Source organism: Pelophylax lessonae (genome assembly GCF_965119305.1).
Source record: "Pelophylax lessonae genome assembly, chromosome: 4".
NCBI lineage: Eukaryota > Metazoa > Chordata > Amphibia > Anura > Ranidae > Pelophylax > Pelophylax lessonae.
The window spans coordinates 289,856,637-289,875,675 of NC_138771.1; the positions used below are offsets into that span (position 1 = coordinate 289,856,637).

Sequence of the window (19,039 nt, forward strand, 5' to 3'; positions counted from 1 at the left end):
TAAAAAAAAGTCCGGGTCCGTGTCCCGGACTTTTACCGAACTTTTCCCGGACACCGAACCCCATTGAAGTCAATGGGGACCCGAACTTTAAGGCACTAAAATGGCTCTAAAACACCAAAGGAAAGGGCTAGAGTGCTGCAAATGGCAGCAAAACGTAATTAAGAGCATGGCAAGTGCTCTGCAAACAAATGTGGATAGGGAAATAACTTAAAACAACAAAAAAAAAACAGAAAAATAAAACAATGTTCTTCTTCATCTCTGAAGGACGAGGCCCATATGGAGTAGGAGGGAGGTTGAGGTGGTGGTGGATGTGGCGGTGACATAGGCGTGCGCACAGGGTGTGCTGGGTGTGCCTGGGCACACCCTAATCACCTAGGGCACATAGCATTGCCAGTGAGGAGATGGGAAAGATCTCCCTGGGACCTGCTCTGCTCTATTTCTCCTTGCCTACAGGTACATGGCCCCGATACATTACTCTCCCTGCTGGCAAACACATGCATGTGTATTTCAACTTTGGGGTGCACACCTTAATGCAATAGGCTGCGCACACCTATGGGCGGTGTAGGTGGAAGCGGCGGTGGAGGAGGACCAGGGCCGGATTAACAGCATCATGGGCTTGGTGCTGAGGATTTTGAAGGGCCTTAAGGGCCGTGCCTTGCCATGCACCCAGAGGAGGAAGGGTGCAGCCATGCATGCCTAATTCAACATGGGATGCTGTCTCTGAAGCCCATAAACACATCCATGCATCGCCAACTGTCCCTCCTTGTCCGGCCTTCACGCTGTGTGGGGAGGTTCTGAGGGTGCTGCCTGGGGAAGCGAGCATAGAAGCCAGACTTCTGTGTTTACAAGTGACAGAAGAGCGGTAACAGTGAATATGGCCAACCCGGGGCCTATATAAAAGGTAGGGGCCTGGAGCTGCAGCTCCAATAGCCCCTACATTAATCTGGCCCTGAGGAGGAGGACGAGGTAGCCAACACTGCTTCTTTTCAAAAATTTTAAATGAGGGTACACCCCAAAAGAGTGAGAAAGAGCAAAAATGGAACAATGGGTGGGTAAGGTCGGTATCCATTGCTATTCTGCATAAGGTACGGAAAAGTCCCGTGGGATCCATGCCTGGTTCATTTTAATGAACGTGAGCTTGTCCACATTGTCTCTGGACAGGCGGCTGCGCTTGTCTGTTATAACGCCCCCAGCCGTGCTAAATACCCGTTCAGATAATACACTGGCTGCAGGGCACGCCAGCACCTCCAAGGCGTAAAGGGCAAGCTCAGGCCATGTGCCCAATTTGGAGACCCAGAAGTTGAAGGGGGCAGACCCGTCATTCACTACATGTAGGCGTGTGCACACATACTGCTCCACCATGTTGGTAAAATGCTGCCTCCTGCTAAGACGTTCCATCTGAGCTGCTGGTGCTGCTGTTTGTTGTGGCGTGCTGACAAAGCTTTTCCACATTTCGGCCATGCTAACCCTGCCTTCTGAGGTGCTGGCGGTGCCCTGGTTGCGTTGGCGACCTCCTCCTCCTCCTCCTCTGCCTTGTGCTTCCACTGTGGCCCCGCTGTCAGATGGGAATGCCAGCAGCATGGCGTCTACCAGCGTGCGCTTGTACTCGCGCATCTTGCGATCGCGCTCCAGTGAGTGAATTAAGGACGGTACGTTGTCCTTGTAACGGGGATCCAGCAGCGTGGCCACCCAGTAATCAGCACAAGTTAGAATGTGGGCAACTCGGCGGTCGTTGTGGAGACACTGCAGCATGTAATCGCTCATGTGTGCCAGGCTGCCCAGAGGCGACGAAAGGCTGTCCTCTGTGGGAGGTGTATCGTCCGTGTCCTCTGTATCCCCCCAGCCACGCACCAGTGATGGCCATGAGCTGGCCTGGGTGCCACCCTGCTGTGAACATGGTTCCATCTCCTCCTCCAGCTCCTCCTCCTCCTCATCCTCCTCATCCTCCAGAACTGTGCCCCTGCTGGACAATTGCGTCCCTGGCGTTTGCGTGTGCAGGAACCCACCCTCGGAGCCCCTTGCGAATGACTGCCCTGAAAGCCTTGGAAATGTTACCTCTTCATCCTCCTCCTCCTCCTCATCCTGTGCCACATCCTCTTCCATCATCGCCCGAATTGTTTTTTCAAGGAGGTATAGAAGTGGGATAGTTAAGCTGAGAACGGCGTCATTGCCACTGGCCATGTTGGTGGAGTACTCAAAACAGCGCAACAAGGCACACAGGTCTCGCATGGAGGCCCAGTTATTGGTGGTGAAGTGGTGCTGTTCCGCAGAGCGACTCACGCGTGCGTGCTGCAGCTGAAACTCCACTATGGCCTGCTGCTGCTCGCACAGTCTTTCCAGCATGTGCAAGGTGGAGTTCCACCTTGTGGGCACGTCACATATGAGGCGGTGAGCGGGAAGGCCGAAGTTACGCTGCAGCGCTGCCAGGCGAGCAGCAGCAGGGTGAGAACGCCGAAAGTGCGCACAAACGGCCCACACTTTCTGCAGCAGCTCTGACATATCGGGGTAGTTTTTAAGGAACCTCTGCACCACCAAATTCAGCACATGCGCCAGGCAAGGGATGTGCGTCAAACCGGCTAGGCCCAGAGCTGCTATGAGATTTCGCCCGTTATCACACACCACCAGGCCGGGCTTGAGGCTCGCTGGCAGCAACCACTCATTTGTCTGCTGTTCCATGCTCCTCCACAACTCCTGCGCGGTGTGTGGTTTGTCCCCCAAACAGGCAAGTTGTAAAACTGCCTGCTGTCGTTTACCCCTGGCCGTGCTGAAGTTGGTGGTGAAGGTGTTACGCTGTCCGGATGAGGAGGCGGTAGAGGATGAGGAAGCGGAGTAGGAGGAGTTACGAACAGGAGGCAAACTGAAGCGCCCTGCAATCCTCGGTGGTGGAAGGACATGCGCCAAATTGCTATCCGCCTCAGGCCCATCCGCCACTGCATTTACCCAGTGTGCCGTTAGGGAGATATAACGCCCCTGACCGTGCTTACTGGTCCACGTATCCGTAGTTAGGTGGACCTTGGCACAGATGGCGTTGCGCAGTGCACACCTGATATTTTCCCCCACTTGGTTGTGCAGGGAAGGGATGGCTTGCCTGGAAAAGTAGTGGCGGCTGGGCACGACGTACTGTGGGACAGCCACCGACATAAGGTTTTTAAAACTGTGCGTCTCCACCAGACGGAATGACAGCATTTCAAAGGCCAATAATTTTGAAATGCTGGCATTCAGGGCCAGGGATCGCGGGTGGGTAGGGGGGTACTTCCTCTTCCTCTCAAGTGTTTGGGAGATGGAAAGCTGAACGCTTCCACGGGACATTGTGGAGATGGTTGTTGGTGACCCAGGTGGTGGTGTTGCTGACAGATCGTCTGTTTGCGGGGTGGCAGGTGCCGGTATCACTACAGATGTGGCTGGAGCGGCCGAGACTGCAGCAGAAGAGGAAGCAGGATGAGCCAGAGACGTTTCTTGGTTTTGAAGGTGTGTACTCCACTGCAGCTCGTGCTTTGCACTTAGATGCCTGATCATGCAGGTTGTGCTCAGGTTGAGAAGGTTCATGCCTCGCTTCAAGCTCTGATTGCACAGGGTGCAAACCACTCGTGTCCTGTCATCAGCACATTTTCTAAAGAACTTCCACGCTAGAGAACTCCTTTGAGCTGACTTTGGTGCGCTCGTTCCCTTGCTGCGTTGGGCAGTAGCGGGCGTAGTGTCTAGGGCACGGCCGCTCCGCTTCTGCACCCTGCTCCCTCTTCTGCTGTGCTGGTGGCTCTGTGCGACCACCGCCTCTTCCTCCAAACTACTCAGGTCACCTGCATGACGTTCATTCCATGTGGGGTCGAGGACCTCATCGTCCTCCACATCATCTTCCACCCAGTCTTCACCCCTGCCCTCCTTGTCGGTCTCCACAATGCTGAACGCCGCAGCAGTTGGCACCTGCGTTTCGTCATCATCGGAGACGTGCTGCGATGATCCTTGCATGTACTCATCTTGAGAAATAAGTGGTTGGGCATCGCTGCACTCAATCTCTTCCACTTCTGGGGCAGGGCTAGGTGGATGGCCCTGGGAAACCCTGCTGACAGAGTCCTCAAAAAGAATAAGAGACTGCTGTATGGCTTGGGGCTCAGACTGCTGGCCTGATTTGCAAGGGGGTGAGGTGAAAGACGGTTGGACATTGGCTGCAGGTGCCAACTCTGACCTTTCTGCAGTAGACTGGGTGGGAGACAATGTGAAGGAACTGGAGGCACTGTCAGCAGCAAACCAATCTACTATCGCCTCAACTTGTTCTGGCCTCATCACTTCTAGGGGCGTTTGATGCCCTACCAAATACTGATGCAGGTTCTGTCGCCTACTCACACTTGAGGAAGGTGTTTCACTTGTGCGTGTAGCTGGCACAGATCGACCATGTCCTCTCCTTGCAACAGGAGCTCTACCAGCAGCACCACGACCCAGGCCACGGCCCTTATTTGACGGTCTCCTCATATTTCTGTAATTTAAGATCTTGCCCTAGAAAGGTTTTTATTGAATAGCGGAATAGAAAATATGATCCAAAAAAAGTGTATGTATATCACACGTACACAACCACACTAGGCCCCAATTACTATTGTTTGTACCCCTAAAAGGCTAGATGAGGAGTAGGGGGGGTATGGAACAGGCAGCACCCTCAAACCTTCAGAAGTATGAGATGAACCCCAAAAACTTGGAAAGGTGGATCTCTCTCACACGTACCGACACAGACTATCCCGCAATTCAATTGATCCTCAAAGGTTTTTATTGAATAGCGGAATAGGAAATATGATCAAAAAAAGTGTATGTATCTCGCACGTACACAACCACACTAGGCCCCAATTACTATTGTTTGTACCCCTAAAAGGCTAGATGAGGAGTAGGGGGGGTATGGAACAGGCAGCACCCTCAAACCTTCAGAAGTATGAGATGAACCCCAACAACTTGGAAAGGTGGATCTCTCTCACACGTACCAACACAGACTATCCCCCAATTTAACTGATCCCCAAAGGTTTTTGATTAAATAGCGGAATAGAAAATATGATCCCAAAAAAGTGTATGTATATCACACGTACACAACCACACTAGGCCCCAATTACTATTGTTTGTACCCCTAAAAGGCTAGGAGTAGGGGGAGTATGGAACAGGCAGCACCCTCAAACCTTCAGAAGTATGAGATGAACCCCAACAACTTGGAAAGGTGGATCTCTCTCACACGTACCGACACAGACTATCCCGCAATTCAATTGATCCTCAAAGGTTTTTATTGAATAGCGGAATAGGAAATATGATCAAAAAAAGTGTATGTATCTCGCACGTACACAACCACACTAGGCCCCAATTACTATTGTTTGTACCCCTAAAAGGCTAGATGAGGAGTAGGGGGGGTATGGAACAGGCAGCACCCTCAAACCTTCAGAAGTATGAGATGAACCCCAACAACTTGGAAAGGTGGATCTCTCTCACACGTACCGACACAGACTATCCCGCAATTCAATTGATCCTCAAAGGTTTTTATTGAATAGCGGAATAGGAAATATGATCAAAAAAAGTGTATGTATCTCGCACGTACACAACCACACTAGGCCCCAATTACTATTGTTTGTACCCCTAAAAGGCTAGATGAGGAGTAGGGGGGGTATGGAACAGGCAGCACCCTCAAACCTTCAGAAGTATGAGATGAACCCCAACAACTTGGAAAGGTGGATCTCTCTCACACGTACCAACACAGACTATCCCCCAATTTAACTGATCCCCAAAGGTTTTTGATTAAATAGCGGAATAGAAAATATGATCCAAAAAAAGTGTATGTATATCACACGTACACAACCACACTAGGCCCCAATTACTATTGTTTGTACCCCTAAAAGGCTAGGAGTAGGGGGAGTATGGAACAGGCAGCACCCTCAAACCTTCAGAAGTATGAGATGAACCCCAACAACTTGGAAAGGTGGATCTCTCTCACACGTACCAACACAGACTATCCCCCAATTTAACTGATCCCCAAAGGTTTTTGATTAAATAGCGGAATAGAAAATATGATCCCAAAAAAGTGTATGTATATCACACGTACACAACCACACTAGGCCCCAATTACTATTGTTTGTACCCCTAAAAGGCTAGGAGTAGGGGGAGTATGGAACAGGCAGCACCCTCAAACCTTCAGAAGTATGAGATGAACCCCAACAACTTGGAAAGGTGGATCTCTCTCACACGTACCAACACAGACTATCCCCCAATTTAACTGATCCCCAAAGGTTTTTGATTAAATAGCGGAATAGAAAATATGATCCCAAAAAAGTGTATGTATATCACACGTACACAACCACACTAGGCCCCAATTACTATTGTTTGTACCCCTAAAAGGCTAGGAGTAGGGGGAGTATGGAACAGGCAGCACCCTCAAACCTTCAGAAGTATGAGATGAACCCCAACAACTTGGAAAGGTGGATCTCTCTCACACGTACCAACACAGACTATCCCCCAATTTAACTGATCCCCAAAGGTTTTTGATTAAATAGCGGAATAGAAAATATGATCCCAAAAAAGTGTATGTATATCACACGTACACAACCACACTAGGCCCCAATTACTATTGTTTGTACCCCTAAAAGGCTAGGAGTAGGGGGAGTATGGAACAGGCAGCACCCTCAAACCTTCAGAAGTATGAGATGAACCCCAACAACTTGGAAAGGTGGATCTCTCTCACACGTACCAACACAGACTATCCCCCAATTTAACTGATCCCCAAAGGTTTTTGATTAAATAGCGGAATAGAAAATATGATCCCAAAAAAGTGTATGTATATCACACGTACACAACCACACTAGGCCCCAATTACTATTGTTTGTACCCCTAAAAGGCTAGGAGTAGGGGGAGTATGGAACAGGCAGCACCCTCAAACCTTCAGAAGTATGAGATGAACCCCAACAACTTGGAAAGGTGGATCTCTCTCACACGTACCAACACAGACTATCCCCCAATTTAACTGATCCCCAAAGGTTTTTGATTAAATAGCGGAATAGAAAATATGATCCCAAAAAAGTGTATGTATATCACACGTACACAACCACACTAGGCCCCAATTACTATTGTTTGTACCCCTAAAAGGCTAGGAGTAGGGGGAGTATGGAACAGGCAGCACCCTCAAACCTTCAGAAGTATGAGATGAACCCCAACAACTTGGAAAGGTGGATCTCTCTCACACGTACCAACACAGACTATCCCCCAATTTAACTGATCCCCAAAGGTTTTTGATTAAATAGCGGAATAGAAAATATGATCCCAAAAAAGTGTATGTATATCACACGTACACAACCACACTAGGCCCCAATTACTATTGTTTGTACCCCTAAAAGGCTAGGAGTAGGGGGAGTATGGAACAGGCAGCACCCTCAAACCTTCAGAAGTATGAGATGAACCCCAACAACTTGGAAAGGTGGATCTCTCTCACACGTACCAACACAGACTATCCCCCAATTTAACTGATCCCCAAAGGTTTTTGATTAAATAGCGAAATAGAAAATATGATCCCAAAAAAGTGTATGTATATCACACGTACACAACCACACTAGGCCCCAATTACTATTGTTTGTACCCCTAAAAGGCTAGGAGTAGGGGGAGTATGGAACAGGCAGCACCCTCAAACCTTCAGAAGTATGAGATGAACCCCAACAACTTGGAAAGGTGGATCTCTCTCACACGTACCAACACAGACTATCCCCCAATTTAACTGATCCCCAAAGGTTTTTGATTAAATAGCGGAATAGAAAATATGATCCCAAAAAAGTGTATGTATATCACACGTACACAACCACACTAGGCCCCAATTACTATTGTTTGTACCCCTAAAAGGCTAGGAGTAGGGGGAGTATGGAACAGGCAGCACCCTCAAACCTTCAGAAGTATGAGATGAACCCCAACAACTTGGAAAGGTGGATCTCTCTCACACGTACCAACACAGACTATCCCCCAATTTAACTGATCCCCAAAGGTTTTTGATTAAATAGCGGAATAGAAAATATGATCCCAAAAAAGTGTATGTATATCACACGTACACAACCACACTAGGCCCCAATTACTATTGTTTGTACCCCTAAAAGGCTAGGAGTAGGGGGAGTATGGAACAGGCAGCACCCTCAAACCTTCAGAAGTATGAGATGAACCCCAACAACTTGGAAAGGTGGATCTCTCTCACACGTACCAACACAGACTATCCCCCAATTTAACTGATCCCCAAAGGTTTTTGATTAAATAGCGGAATAGAAAATATGATCCCAAAAAAGTGTATGTATATCACACGTACACAACCACACTAGGCCCCAATTACTATTGTTTGTACCCCTAAAAGGCTAGGAGTAGGGGGAGTATGGAACAGGCAGCACCCTCAAACCTTCAGAAGTATGAGATGAACCCCAACAACTTGGAAAGGTGGATCTCTCTCACACGTACCAACACAGACTATCCCCCAATTTAACTGATCCCCAAAGGTTTTTGATTAAATAGCGGAATAGAAAATATGATCCCAAAAAAGTGTATGTATATCACACGTACACAACCACACTAGGCCCCAATTACTATTGTTTGTACCCCTAAAAGGCTAGGAGTAGGGGGAGTATGGAACAGGCAGCACCCTCAAACCTTCAGAAGTATGAGATGAACCCCAACAACTTGGAAAGGTGGATCTCTCTCACACGTACCAACACAGACTATCCCCCAATTTAACTGATCCCCAAAGGTTTTTGATTAAATAGCGGAATAGAAAATATGATCCCAAAAAAGTGTATGTATATCACACGTACACAACCACACTAGGCCCCAATTACTATTGTTTGTACCCCTAAAAGGCTAGGAGTAGGGGGAGTATGGAACAGGCAGCACCCTCAAACCTTCAGAAGTATGAGATGAACCCCAACAACTTGGAAAGGTGGATCTCTCTCACACGTACCAACACAGACTATCCCCCAATTTAACTGATCCCCAAAGGTTTTTGATTAAATAGCGGAATAGAAAATATGATCCCAAAAAAGTGTATGTATATCACACGTACACAACCACACTAGGCCCCAATTACTATTGTTTGTACCCCTAAAAGGCTAGGAGTAGGGGGAGTATGGAACAGGCAGCACCCTCAAACCTTCAGAAGTATGAGATGAACCCCAACAACTTGGAAAGGTGGATCTCTCTCACACGTACCAACACAGACTATCCCCCAATTTAACTGATCCCCAAAGGTTTTTGATTAAATAGCGGAATAGAAAATATGATCCCAAAAAAGTGTATGTATATCACACGTACACAACCACACTAGGCCCCAATTACTATTGTTTGTACCCCTAAAAGGCTAGGAGTAGGGGGAGTATGGAACAGGCAGCACCCTCAAACCTTCAGAAGTATGAGATGAACCCCAACAACTTGGAAAGGTGGATCTCTCTCACACGTACCAACACAGACTATCCCCCAATTTAACTGATCCCCAAAGGTTTTTGATTAAATAGCGGAATAGAAAATATGATCCCAAAAAAGTGTATGTATATCACACGTACACAACCACACTAGGCCCCAATTACTATTGTTTGTACCCCTAAAAGGCTAGGAGTAGGGGGAGTATGGAACAGGCAGCACCCTCAAACCTTCAGAAGTATGAGATGAACCCCAACAACTTGGAAAGGTGGATCTCTCTCACACGTACCAACACAGACTATCCCCCAATTTAACTGATCCCCAAAGGTTTTTGATTAAATAGCGGAATAGAAAATATGATCCCAAAAAAGTGTATGTATATCACACGTACACAACCACACTAGGCCCCAATTACTATTGTTTGTACCCCTAAAAGGCTAGGAGTAGGGGGAGTATGGAACAGGCAGCACCCTCAAACCTTCAGAAGTATGAGATGAACCCCAACAACTTGGAAAGGTGGATCTCTCTCACACGTACCAACACAGACTATCCCCCAATTTAACTGATCCCCAAAGGTTTTTGATTAAATAGCGGAATAGAAAATATGATCCCAAAAAAGTGTATGTATATCACACGTACACAACCACACTAGGCCCCAATTACTATTGTTTGTACCCCTAAAAGGCTAGGAGTAGGGGGAGTATGGAACAGGCAGCACCCTCAAACCTTCAGAAGTATGAGATGAACCCCAACAACTTGGAAAGGTGGATCTCTCTCACACGTACCAACACAGACTATCCCCCAATTTAACTGATCCCCAAAGGTTTTTGATTAAATAGCGGAATAGAAAATATGATCCCAAAAAAGTGTATGTATATCACACGTACACAACCACACTAGGCCCCAATTACTATTGTTTGTACCCCTAAAAGGCTAGGAGTAGGGGGAGTATGGAACAGGCAGCACCCTCAAACCTTCAGAAGTATGAGATGAACCCCAACAACTTGGAAAGGTGGATCTCTCTCACACGTACCAACACAGACTATCCCCCAATTTAACTGATCCCCAAAGGTTTTTGATTAAATAGCGGAATAGAAAATATGATCCCAAAAAAGTGTATGTATATCACACGTACACAACCACACTAGGCCCCAATTACTATTGTTTGTACCCCTAAAAGGCTAGGAGTAGGGGGAGTATGGAACAGGCAGCACCCTCAAACCTTCAGAAGTATGAGATGAACCCCAACAACTTGGAAAGGTGGATCTCTCTCACACGTACCAACACAGACTATCCCCCAATTTAACTGATCCCCAAAGGTTTTTGATTAAATAGCGGAATAGAAAATATGATCCCAAAAAAGTGTATGTATATCACACGTACACAACCACACTAGGCCCCAATTACTATTGTTTGTACCCCTAAAAGGCTAGGAGTAGGGGGAGTATGGAACAGGCAGCACCCTCAAACCTTCAGAAGTATGAGATGAACCCCAACAACTTGGAAAGGTGGATCTCTCTCACACGTACCAACACAGACTATCCCCCAATTTAACTGATCCCCAAAGGTTTTTGATTAAATAGCGGAATAGAAAATATGATCCCAAAAAAGTGTATGTATATCACACGTACACAACCACACTAGGCCCCAATTACTATTGTTTGTACCCCTAAAAGGCTAGGAGTAGGGGGAGTATGGAACAGGCAGCACCCTCAAACCTTCAGAAGTATGAGATGAACCCCAACAACTTGGAAAGGTGGATCTCTCTCACACGTACCAACACAGACTATCCCCCAATTTAACTGATCCCCAAAGGTTTTTGATTAAATAGCGGAATAGAAAATATGATCCCAAAAAAGTGTATGTATATCACACGTACACAACCACACTAGGCCCCAATTACTATTGTTTGTACCCCTAAAAGGCTAGGAGTAGGGGGAGTATGGAACAGGCAGCACCCTCAAACCTTCAGAAGTATGAGATGAACCCCAACAACTTGGAAAGGTGGATCTCTCTCACACGTACCAACACAGACTATCCCCCAATTTAACTGATCCCCAAAGGTTTTTGATTAAATAGCGGAATAGAAAATATGATCCCAAAAAAGTGTATGTATATCACACGTACACAACCACACTAGGCCCCAATTACTATTGTTTGTACCCCTAAAAGGCTAGGAGTAGGGGGAGTATGGAACAGGCAGCACCCTCAAACCTTCAGAAGTATGAGATGAACCCCAACAACTTGGAAAGGTGGATCTCTCTCACACGTACCAACACAGACTATCCCCCAATTTAACTGATCCCCAAAGGTTTTTGATTAAATAGCGGAATAGAAAATATGATCCCAAAAAAGTGTATGTATATCACACGTACACAACCACACTAGGCCCCAATTACTATTGTTTGTACCCCTAAAAGGCTAGGAGTAGGGGGAGTATGGAACAGGCAGCACCCTCAAACCTTCAGAAGTATGAGATGAACCCCAACAACTTGGAAAGGTGGATCTCTCTCACACGTACCAACACAGACTATCCCCCAATTTAACTGATCCCCAAAGGTTTTTGATTAAATAGCGGAATAGAAAATATGATCCCAAAAAAGTGTATGTATATCACACGTACACAACCACACTAGGCCCCAATTACTATTGTTTGTACCCCTAAAAGGCTAGGAGTAGGGGGAGTATGGAACAGGCAGCACCCTCAAACCTTCAGAAGTATGAGATGAACCCCAACAACTTGGAAAGGTGGATCTCTCTCACACGTACCAACACAGACTATCCCCCAATTTAACTGATCCCCAAAGGTTTTTGATTAAATAGCGGAATAGAAAATATGATCCCAAAAAAGTGTATGTATATCACACGTACACAACCACACTAGGCCCCAATTACTATTGTTTGTACCCCTAAAAGGCTAGGAGTAGGGGGAGTATGGAACAGGCAGCACCCTCAAACCTTCAGAAGTATGAGATGAACCCCAACAACTTGGAAAGGTGGATCTCTCTCACACGTACCAACACAGACTATCCCCCAATTTAACTGATCCCCAAAGGTTTTTGATTAAATAGCGGAATAGAAAATATGATCCCAAAAAAGTGTATGTATATCACACGTACACAACCACACTAGGCCCCAATTACTATTGTTTGTACCCCTAAAAGGCTAGGAGTAGGGGGAGTATGGAACAGGCAGCACCCTCAAACCTTCAGAAGTATGAGATGAACCCCAACAACTTGGAAAGGTGGATCTCTCTCACACGTACCAACACAGACTATCCCCCAATTTAACTGATCCCCAAAGGTTTTTGATTAAATAGCGGAATAGAAAATATGATCCCAAAAAAGTGTATGTATATCACACGTACACAACCACACTAGGCCCCAATTACTATTGTTTGTACCCCTAAAAGGCTAGGAGTAGGGGGAGTATGGAACAGGCAGCACCCTCAAACCTTCAGAAGTATGAGATGAACCCCAACAACTTGGAAAGGTGGATCTCTCTCACACGTACCAACACAGACTATCCCCCAATTTAACTGATCCCCAAAGGTTTTTGATTAAATAGCGGAATAGAAAATATGATCCCAAAAAAGTGTATGTATATCACACGTACACAACCACACTAGGCCCCAATTACTATTGTTTGTACCCCTAAAAGGCTAGGAGTAGGGGGAGTATGGAACAGGCAGCACCCTCAAACCTTCAGAAGTATGAGATGAACCCCAACAACTTGGAAAGGTGGATCTCTCTCACACGTACCAACACAGACTATCCCCCAATTTAACTGATCCCCAAAGGTTTTTGATTAAATAGCGGAATAGAAAATATGATCCCAAAAAAGTGTATGTATATCACACGTACACAACCACACTAGGCCCCAATTACTATTGTTTGTACCCCTAAAAGGCTAGGAGTAGGGGGAGTATGGAACAGGCAGCACCCTCAAACCTTCAGAAGTATGAGATGAACCCCAACAACTTGGAAAGGTGGATCTCTCTCACACGTACCAACACAGACTATCCCCCAATTTAACTGATCCCCAAAGGTTTTTGATTAAATAGCGGAATAGAAAATATGATCCCAAAAAAGTGTATGTATATCACACGTACACAACCACACTAGGCCCCAATTACTATTGTTTGTACCCCTAAAAGGCTAGGAGTAGGGGGAGTATGGAACAGGCAGCACCCTCAAACCTTCAGAAGTATGAGATGAACCCCAACAACTTGGAAAGGTGGATCTCTCTCACACGTACCAACACAGACTATCCCCCAATTTAACTGATCCCCAAAGGTTTTTGATTAAATAGCGGAATAGAAAATATGATCCCAAAAAAGTGTATGTATATCACACGTACACAACCACACTAGGCCCCAATTACTATTGTTTGTACCCCTAAAAGGCTAGGAGTAGGGGGAGTATGGAACAGGCAGCACCCTCAAACCTTCAGAAGTATGAGATGAACCCCAACAACTTGGAAAGGTGGATCTCTCTCACACGTACCAACACAGACTATCCCCCAATTTAACTGATCCCCAAAGGTTTTTGATTAAATAGCGGAATAGAAAATATGATCCCAAAAAAGTGTATGTATATCACACGTACACAACCACACTAGGCCCCAATTACTATTGTTTGTACCCCTAAAAGGCTAGGAGTAGGGGGAGTATGGAACAGGCAGCACCCTCAAACCTTCAGAAGTATGAGATGAACCCCAACAACTTGGAAAGGTGGATCTCTCTCACACGTACCAACACAGACTATCCCCCAATTTAACTGATCCCCAAAGGTTTTTGATTAAATAGCGGAATAGAAAATATGATCCCAAAAAAGTGTATGTATATCACACGTACACAACCACACTAGGCCCCAATTACTATTGTTTGTACCCCTAAAAGGCTAGGAGTAGGGGGAGTATGGAACAGGCAGCACCCTCAAACCTTCAGAAGTATGAGATGAACCCCAACAACTTGGAAAGGTGGATCTCTCTCACACGTACCAACACAGACTATCCCCCAATTTAACTGATCCCCAAAGGTTTTTGATTAAATAGCGGAATAGAAAATATGATCCCAAAAAAGTGTATGTATATCACACGTACACAACCACACTAGGCCCCAATTACTATTGTTTGTACCCCTAAAAGGCTAGGAGTAGGGGGAGTATGGAACAGGCAGCACCCTCAAACCTTCAGAAGTATGAGATGAACCCCAACAACTTGGAAAGGTGGATCTCTCTCACACGTACCAACACAGACTATCCCCCAATTTAACTGATCCCCAAAGGTTTTTGATTAAATAGCGGAATAGAAAATATGATCCCAAAAAAGTGTATGTATATCACACGTACACAACCACACTAGGCCCCAATTACTATTGTTTGTACCCCTAAAAGGCTAGGAGTAGGGGGAGTATGGAACAGGGAGCACCCTCAAACCTTCAGAAGTATGAGATGAACCCCAACAACTTGGAAAGGTGGATCTCTCTCACACGTACCAACACAGACTATCCCCCAATTTAACTGATCCCCAAAGGTTTTTGATTAAATAGCGGAATAGAAAATATGATCCCAAAAAAGTGTATGTATATCACACGTACACAACCACACTAGGCCCCAATTACTATTGTTTGTACCCCTAAAAGGCTAGGAGTAGGGGGAGTATGGAACAGGCAGCACCCTCAAACCTTCAGAAGTATGAGATGAACCCCAACAACTTGGAAAGGTGGATCTCTCTCACACGTACCAACACAGACTATCCCCCAATTTAACTGATCCCCAAAGGTTTTTGATTAAATAGCGGAATAGAAAATATGATCCCAAAAAAGTGTATGTATATCACACGTACACAACCACACTAGGCCCCAATTACTATTGTTTGTACCCCTAAAAGGCTAGGAGTAGGGGGAGTATGGAACAGGCAGCACCCTCAAACCTTCAGAAGTATGAGATGAACCCCAACAACTTGGAAAGGTGGATCTCTCTCACACGTACCAACACAGACTATCCCCCAATTTAACTGATCCCCAAAGGTTTTTGATTAAATAGCGGAATAGAAAATATGATCCCAAAAAAGTGTATGTATATCACACGTACACAACCACACTAGGCCCCAATTACTATTGTTTGTACCCCTAAAAGGCTAGGAGTAGGGGGAGTATGGAACAGGCAGCACCCTCAAACCTTCAGAAGTATGAGATGAACCCCAACAACTTGGAAAGGTGGATCTCTCTCACACGTACCAACACAGACTATCCCCCAATTTAACTGATCCCCAAAGGTTTTTGATTAAATAGCGGAATAGAAAATATGATCCCAAAAAAGTGTATGTATATCACACGTACACAACCACACTAGGCCCCAATTACTATTGTTTGTACCCCTAAAAGGCTAGGAGTAGGGGGAGTATGGAACAGGCAGCACCCTCAAACCTTCAGAAGTATGAGATGAACCCCAACAACTTGGAAAGGTGGATCTCTCTCACACGTACCAACACAGACTATCCCCCAATTTAACTGATCCCCAAAGGTTTTTGATTAAATAGCGGAATAGAAAATATGATCCCAAAAAAGTGTATGTATATCACACGTACACAACCACACTAGGCCCCAATTACTATTGTTTGTACCCCTAAAAGGCTAGATGAGGAGTAGGGGGAGTATGGAACAGGCAGCACCCTCAAACCTTCAGAAGTATGAGATTGTGTTCACTGTACCCCACAAAGATTGAGTTCACTGCACCCCACAATGATTGTGTTCACTGCACCCCACAAAGATTGTGTTCACTGCACCTCACAAAGATTGTGTTCACTGTACCCCCCAAAGATTGTGTTCACTGCACCCCACAAAGATTCTGTTCACTGTACCCCACAAAGATTGTGTTCACTGCACCCCAAAAAGATTGTGTTCACTGCACCCCAAAAAGGATGTTGTTCACTGCACCCCAAAAAGGATGTTGTTCACTCCACCCCAAAAAGATTGTGTTCACTGCACCCCACAAAGATTGTGTTCACTGCACCCCAAAAAGATTGTGTTCACTGCACCCCAAAAATGATTTTGTTCACTGCACCCCAAAAAGGATTTTGTTCACTGCACCCCAAAAAGGATGTTGTTCACTGCACCCCAAAAAGATTGTGTTCACTGCACCCCACAAAGGATTTTGTTCACTGCACCCCAAAAAGATTGTGTTCACTGCACCCCAAAAAGGATGTTGTTCACTGCACCCCAAAAAGGATTTTGTTCACTGCACCCCAAAAAGATTGTGTTCACTGCACCCCACAAAGGATTTTGTTCACTGCACCCCACAAAGATTGTGTTCACTGCACACCAAAAAGGATTGTGTTCACTGCACCCCAAAAAGATTTTGTTCACTGCACCCCAAAAAGATTGTGTTCACTGCAGCCCAAAAAGATTGTGTTCACTGCAGCCCAAAAAGATTGTGTTCACTGCAGCCCAAAAAGATTGTGTTCACTGCAGCCCAAAAAGATTGTGTTCACTGCAGCTCACACACAGAAAAATGGATGTGGATCACTGACACCTGCCTATCTCCAATCCCACACCACACAGCAATATCGATTGTAGTTTGTAGAACACAGTTTCCCTAAAATTCAGCAGACTCTGTCCCTAACAGGATTGAGAAGAGATCGTAGATCAGGATTGAGTGCAGACCCCACCCCCCACACAGCAATATCGATTGTAGTTTGTAGAAGACACTGACCCTATAATTCAGCAGACTCTATCCCTAAAATGCCTACAACTCGCCCTGCCTAAACACTCCGACCTGTCCCTCAATTCTATCCGGACACAAATGGTTTTTTCCTGCCTATCTTTCCCTAATCAGCAGCCAGCACGTTGATGTGTGCTCTGTCCCTGAATCTAAGCAGCATAATGACGCCGCTGCGGCTGCCTCGAACTTATAAAGACTTGGTCACATGCTTCAGACGGCCAATCACAGCTACTGAGACATTTGCAGGCATGGCTGGGATGGCTTAAGGCACACCAGTTAAACGATTGTTGATTGGCTGTTGAAAGCCCGCCATGAAAAGAGCGCCAAAGCATGCAAAACCCGGAAATAAAACGACCGAACACGGATTTTTACCCGAACATACAGTAAAGTGTCCGTGTCCGTGTTCGGGTACAAAAAATCCAATTATTCGGTACGAACACGAATAATACAGTCCGTGTTCGCTCAACACTAATCTTAACATTCCAAGGGAACTGGTCAATTGGCCTACAGGAGAAGAAGATATGATATAAGAAGTAGAAGAATAAGTTCTACTATGCAGCAACTCATAGCATTCAATCAAATATGACGAAAGTCAGGATAATAATAGATTCATTCTGCTTGGTTATTATAATTTATTTTATTAAGCATTTGCCCCATTAAATCAGTAATATTAACATCTGTTCATGTTACAAATTAAAAATGGTTTGTTTTATCTCCTTTATATTTAGTTCAGGAACACAGTTCATTTTTCTATGTATTATTTTTTTTCAGACAGCCAACAGTACTTCACTTGTATCCTTGCTAGTTTGAATCTCACACTGGCAATTTATTCTTTTGCTCTCAGTTCTTTTGCTCTTCACTTCTATTGCAGGATTTTCTCAAGAAAGAAACGCCAATAGAACAATGACTATGGAGCAATGCCATCACTAGGAGCCTGCATTCCCAAGGATCAGACAAGATTTAGTTCCCGTTATCCAGCAAACAGGTGAACGAGCAATCCTTTGGTGAGGCTATTAATAAGTTTTCCCTATAGAGGTGATGTTTTTGGTAGATAGGAAAACTTCTTTGTTTTGGACTTCCTTTCCAATATTTAATGTACCCATTTAATTTAGTATTGTGTAAAGAGGATTATAAAGTCCGTCACTGATGAGTTTATTCCTCTAGTTGGGTCTGAGTGCCTGGGATTAGGTCAAGTATTCTTCATTGTTCACTGGACACAGAACTGCGTCTGCTATCTAACAAATCAGCACTTGTACACAATGAATAATACAATTCTGTACTGTAAATTGTATAATTTACAACTTGTTGTTTGTAATAAGATTTAATATTTTTTCCTTACTATAGTAAGTTATTACATTTATACGGTTTTATGTTTTTAGACACAGCAGCGTTATTACCTTTTGTGTTTTGTATGTTGGACTCAAGCAATGTTAGGTACTGTAGCTGCTGCTGAATTAGAAATTGGAACTTGTATTTTACATATGATGATATATGTAGCATTATTATCCATATTGTAAAAGAAAGAGATATTATTTGTCCTTATGTGCTGTTAGAGTTTTGTTTTTTCATATTTTTCTGTTTAAAGAACTATTGCTTAATTATTTATATACTTTGTTATATTAAAGTTTATCCAGTGTTTATAGTACTCATTTATTGTCAGAATTAAATATTTTCTAATTAAACTTGCATTATGTATTTATTTAAAAATATTCAGATAAATACATCTTTGATATTATATATCTTTTTGACCTTAAACAGGATCCCTGATTTATCTACAAAAATTCAATTAATGAAAATATTGTTTTCTTTCCTTTTTTATTTCTATTTATTTCTGATTTTTGTTTTCTTTTTCATAACATGGTTTAAGAGGTAATGAATGTCTGAGATATAGACTTTTCTCCTTATATATACAATTGTACAAT

At 44.7% G+C, this 19,039-nt stretch overlaps 1 protein-coding gene across 2 annotated transcripts in view; it reads left to right on the forward strand.

Annotated features, from left to right (window-relative positions):
- The window catches only part of LIN7A (lin-7 homolog A, crumbs cell polarity complex component), a 169,895-nt gene extending 151,143 nt beyond the window's left edge, over window positions 1–18,752 (forward strand). Inside the window, exon 6 of one of the 2 annotated variants that reach the window (XM_082255187.1) lies at window positions 17,989–18,752. In XM_082255187.1, coding sequence (XP_082111313.1) covers window positions 17,989–18,016 — 28 coding nt within the window. In that variant the 3' untranslated portion in view covers window positions 18,017–18,752. The remainder of the gene's footprint in view (window positions 1–17,988) is intronic. The other variant, XM_082255188.1, reaches the window with a different exon arrangement.
- Window positions 18,753–19,039: the final 287 nt, after the last annotated feature.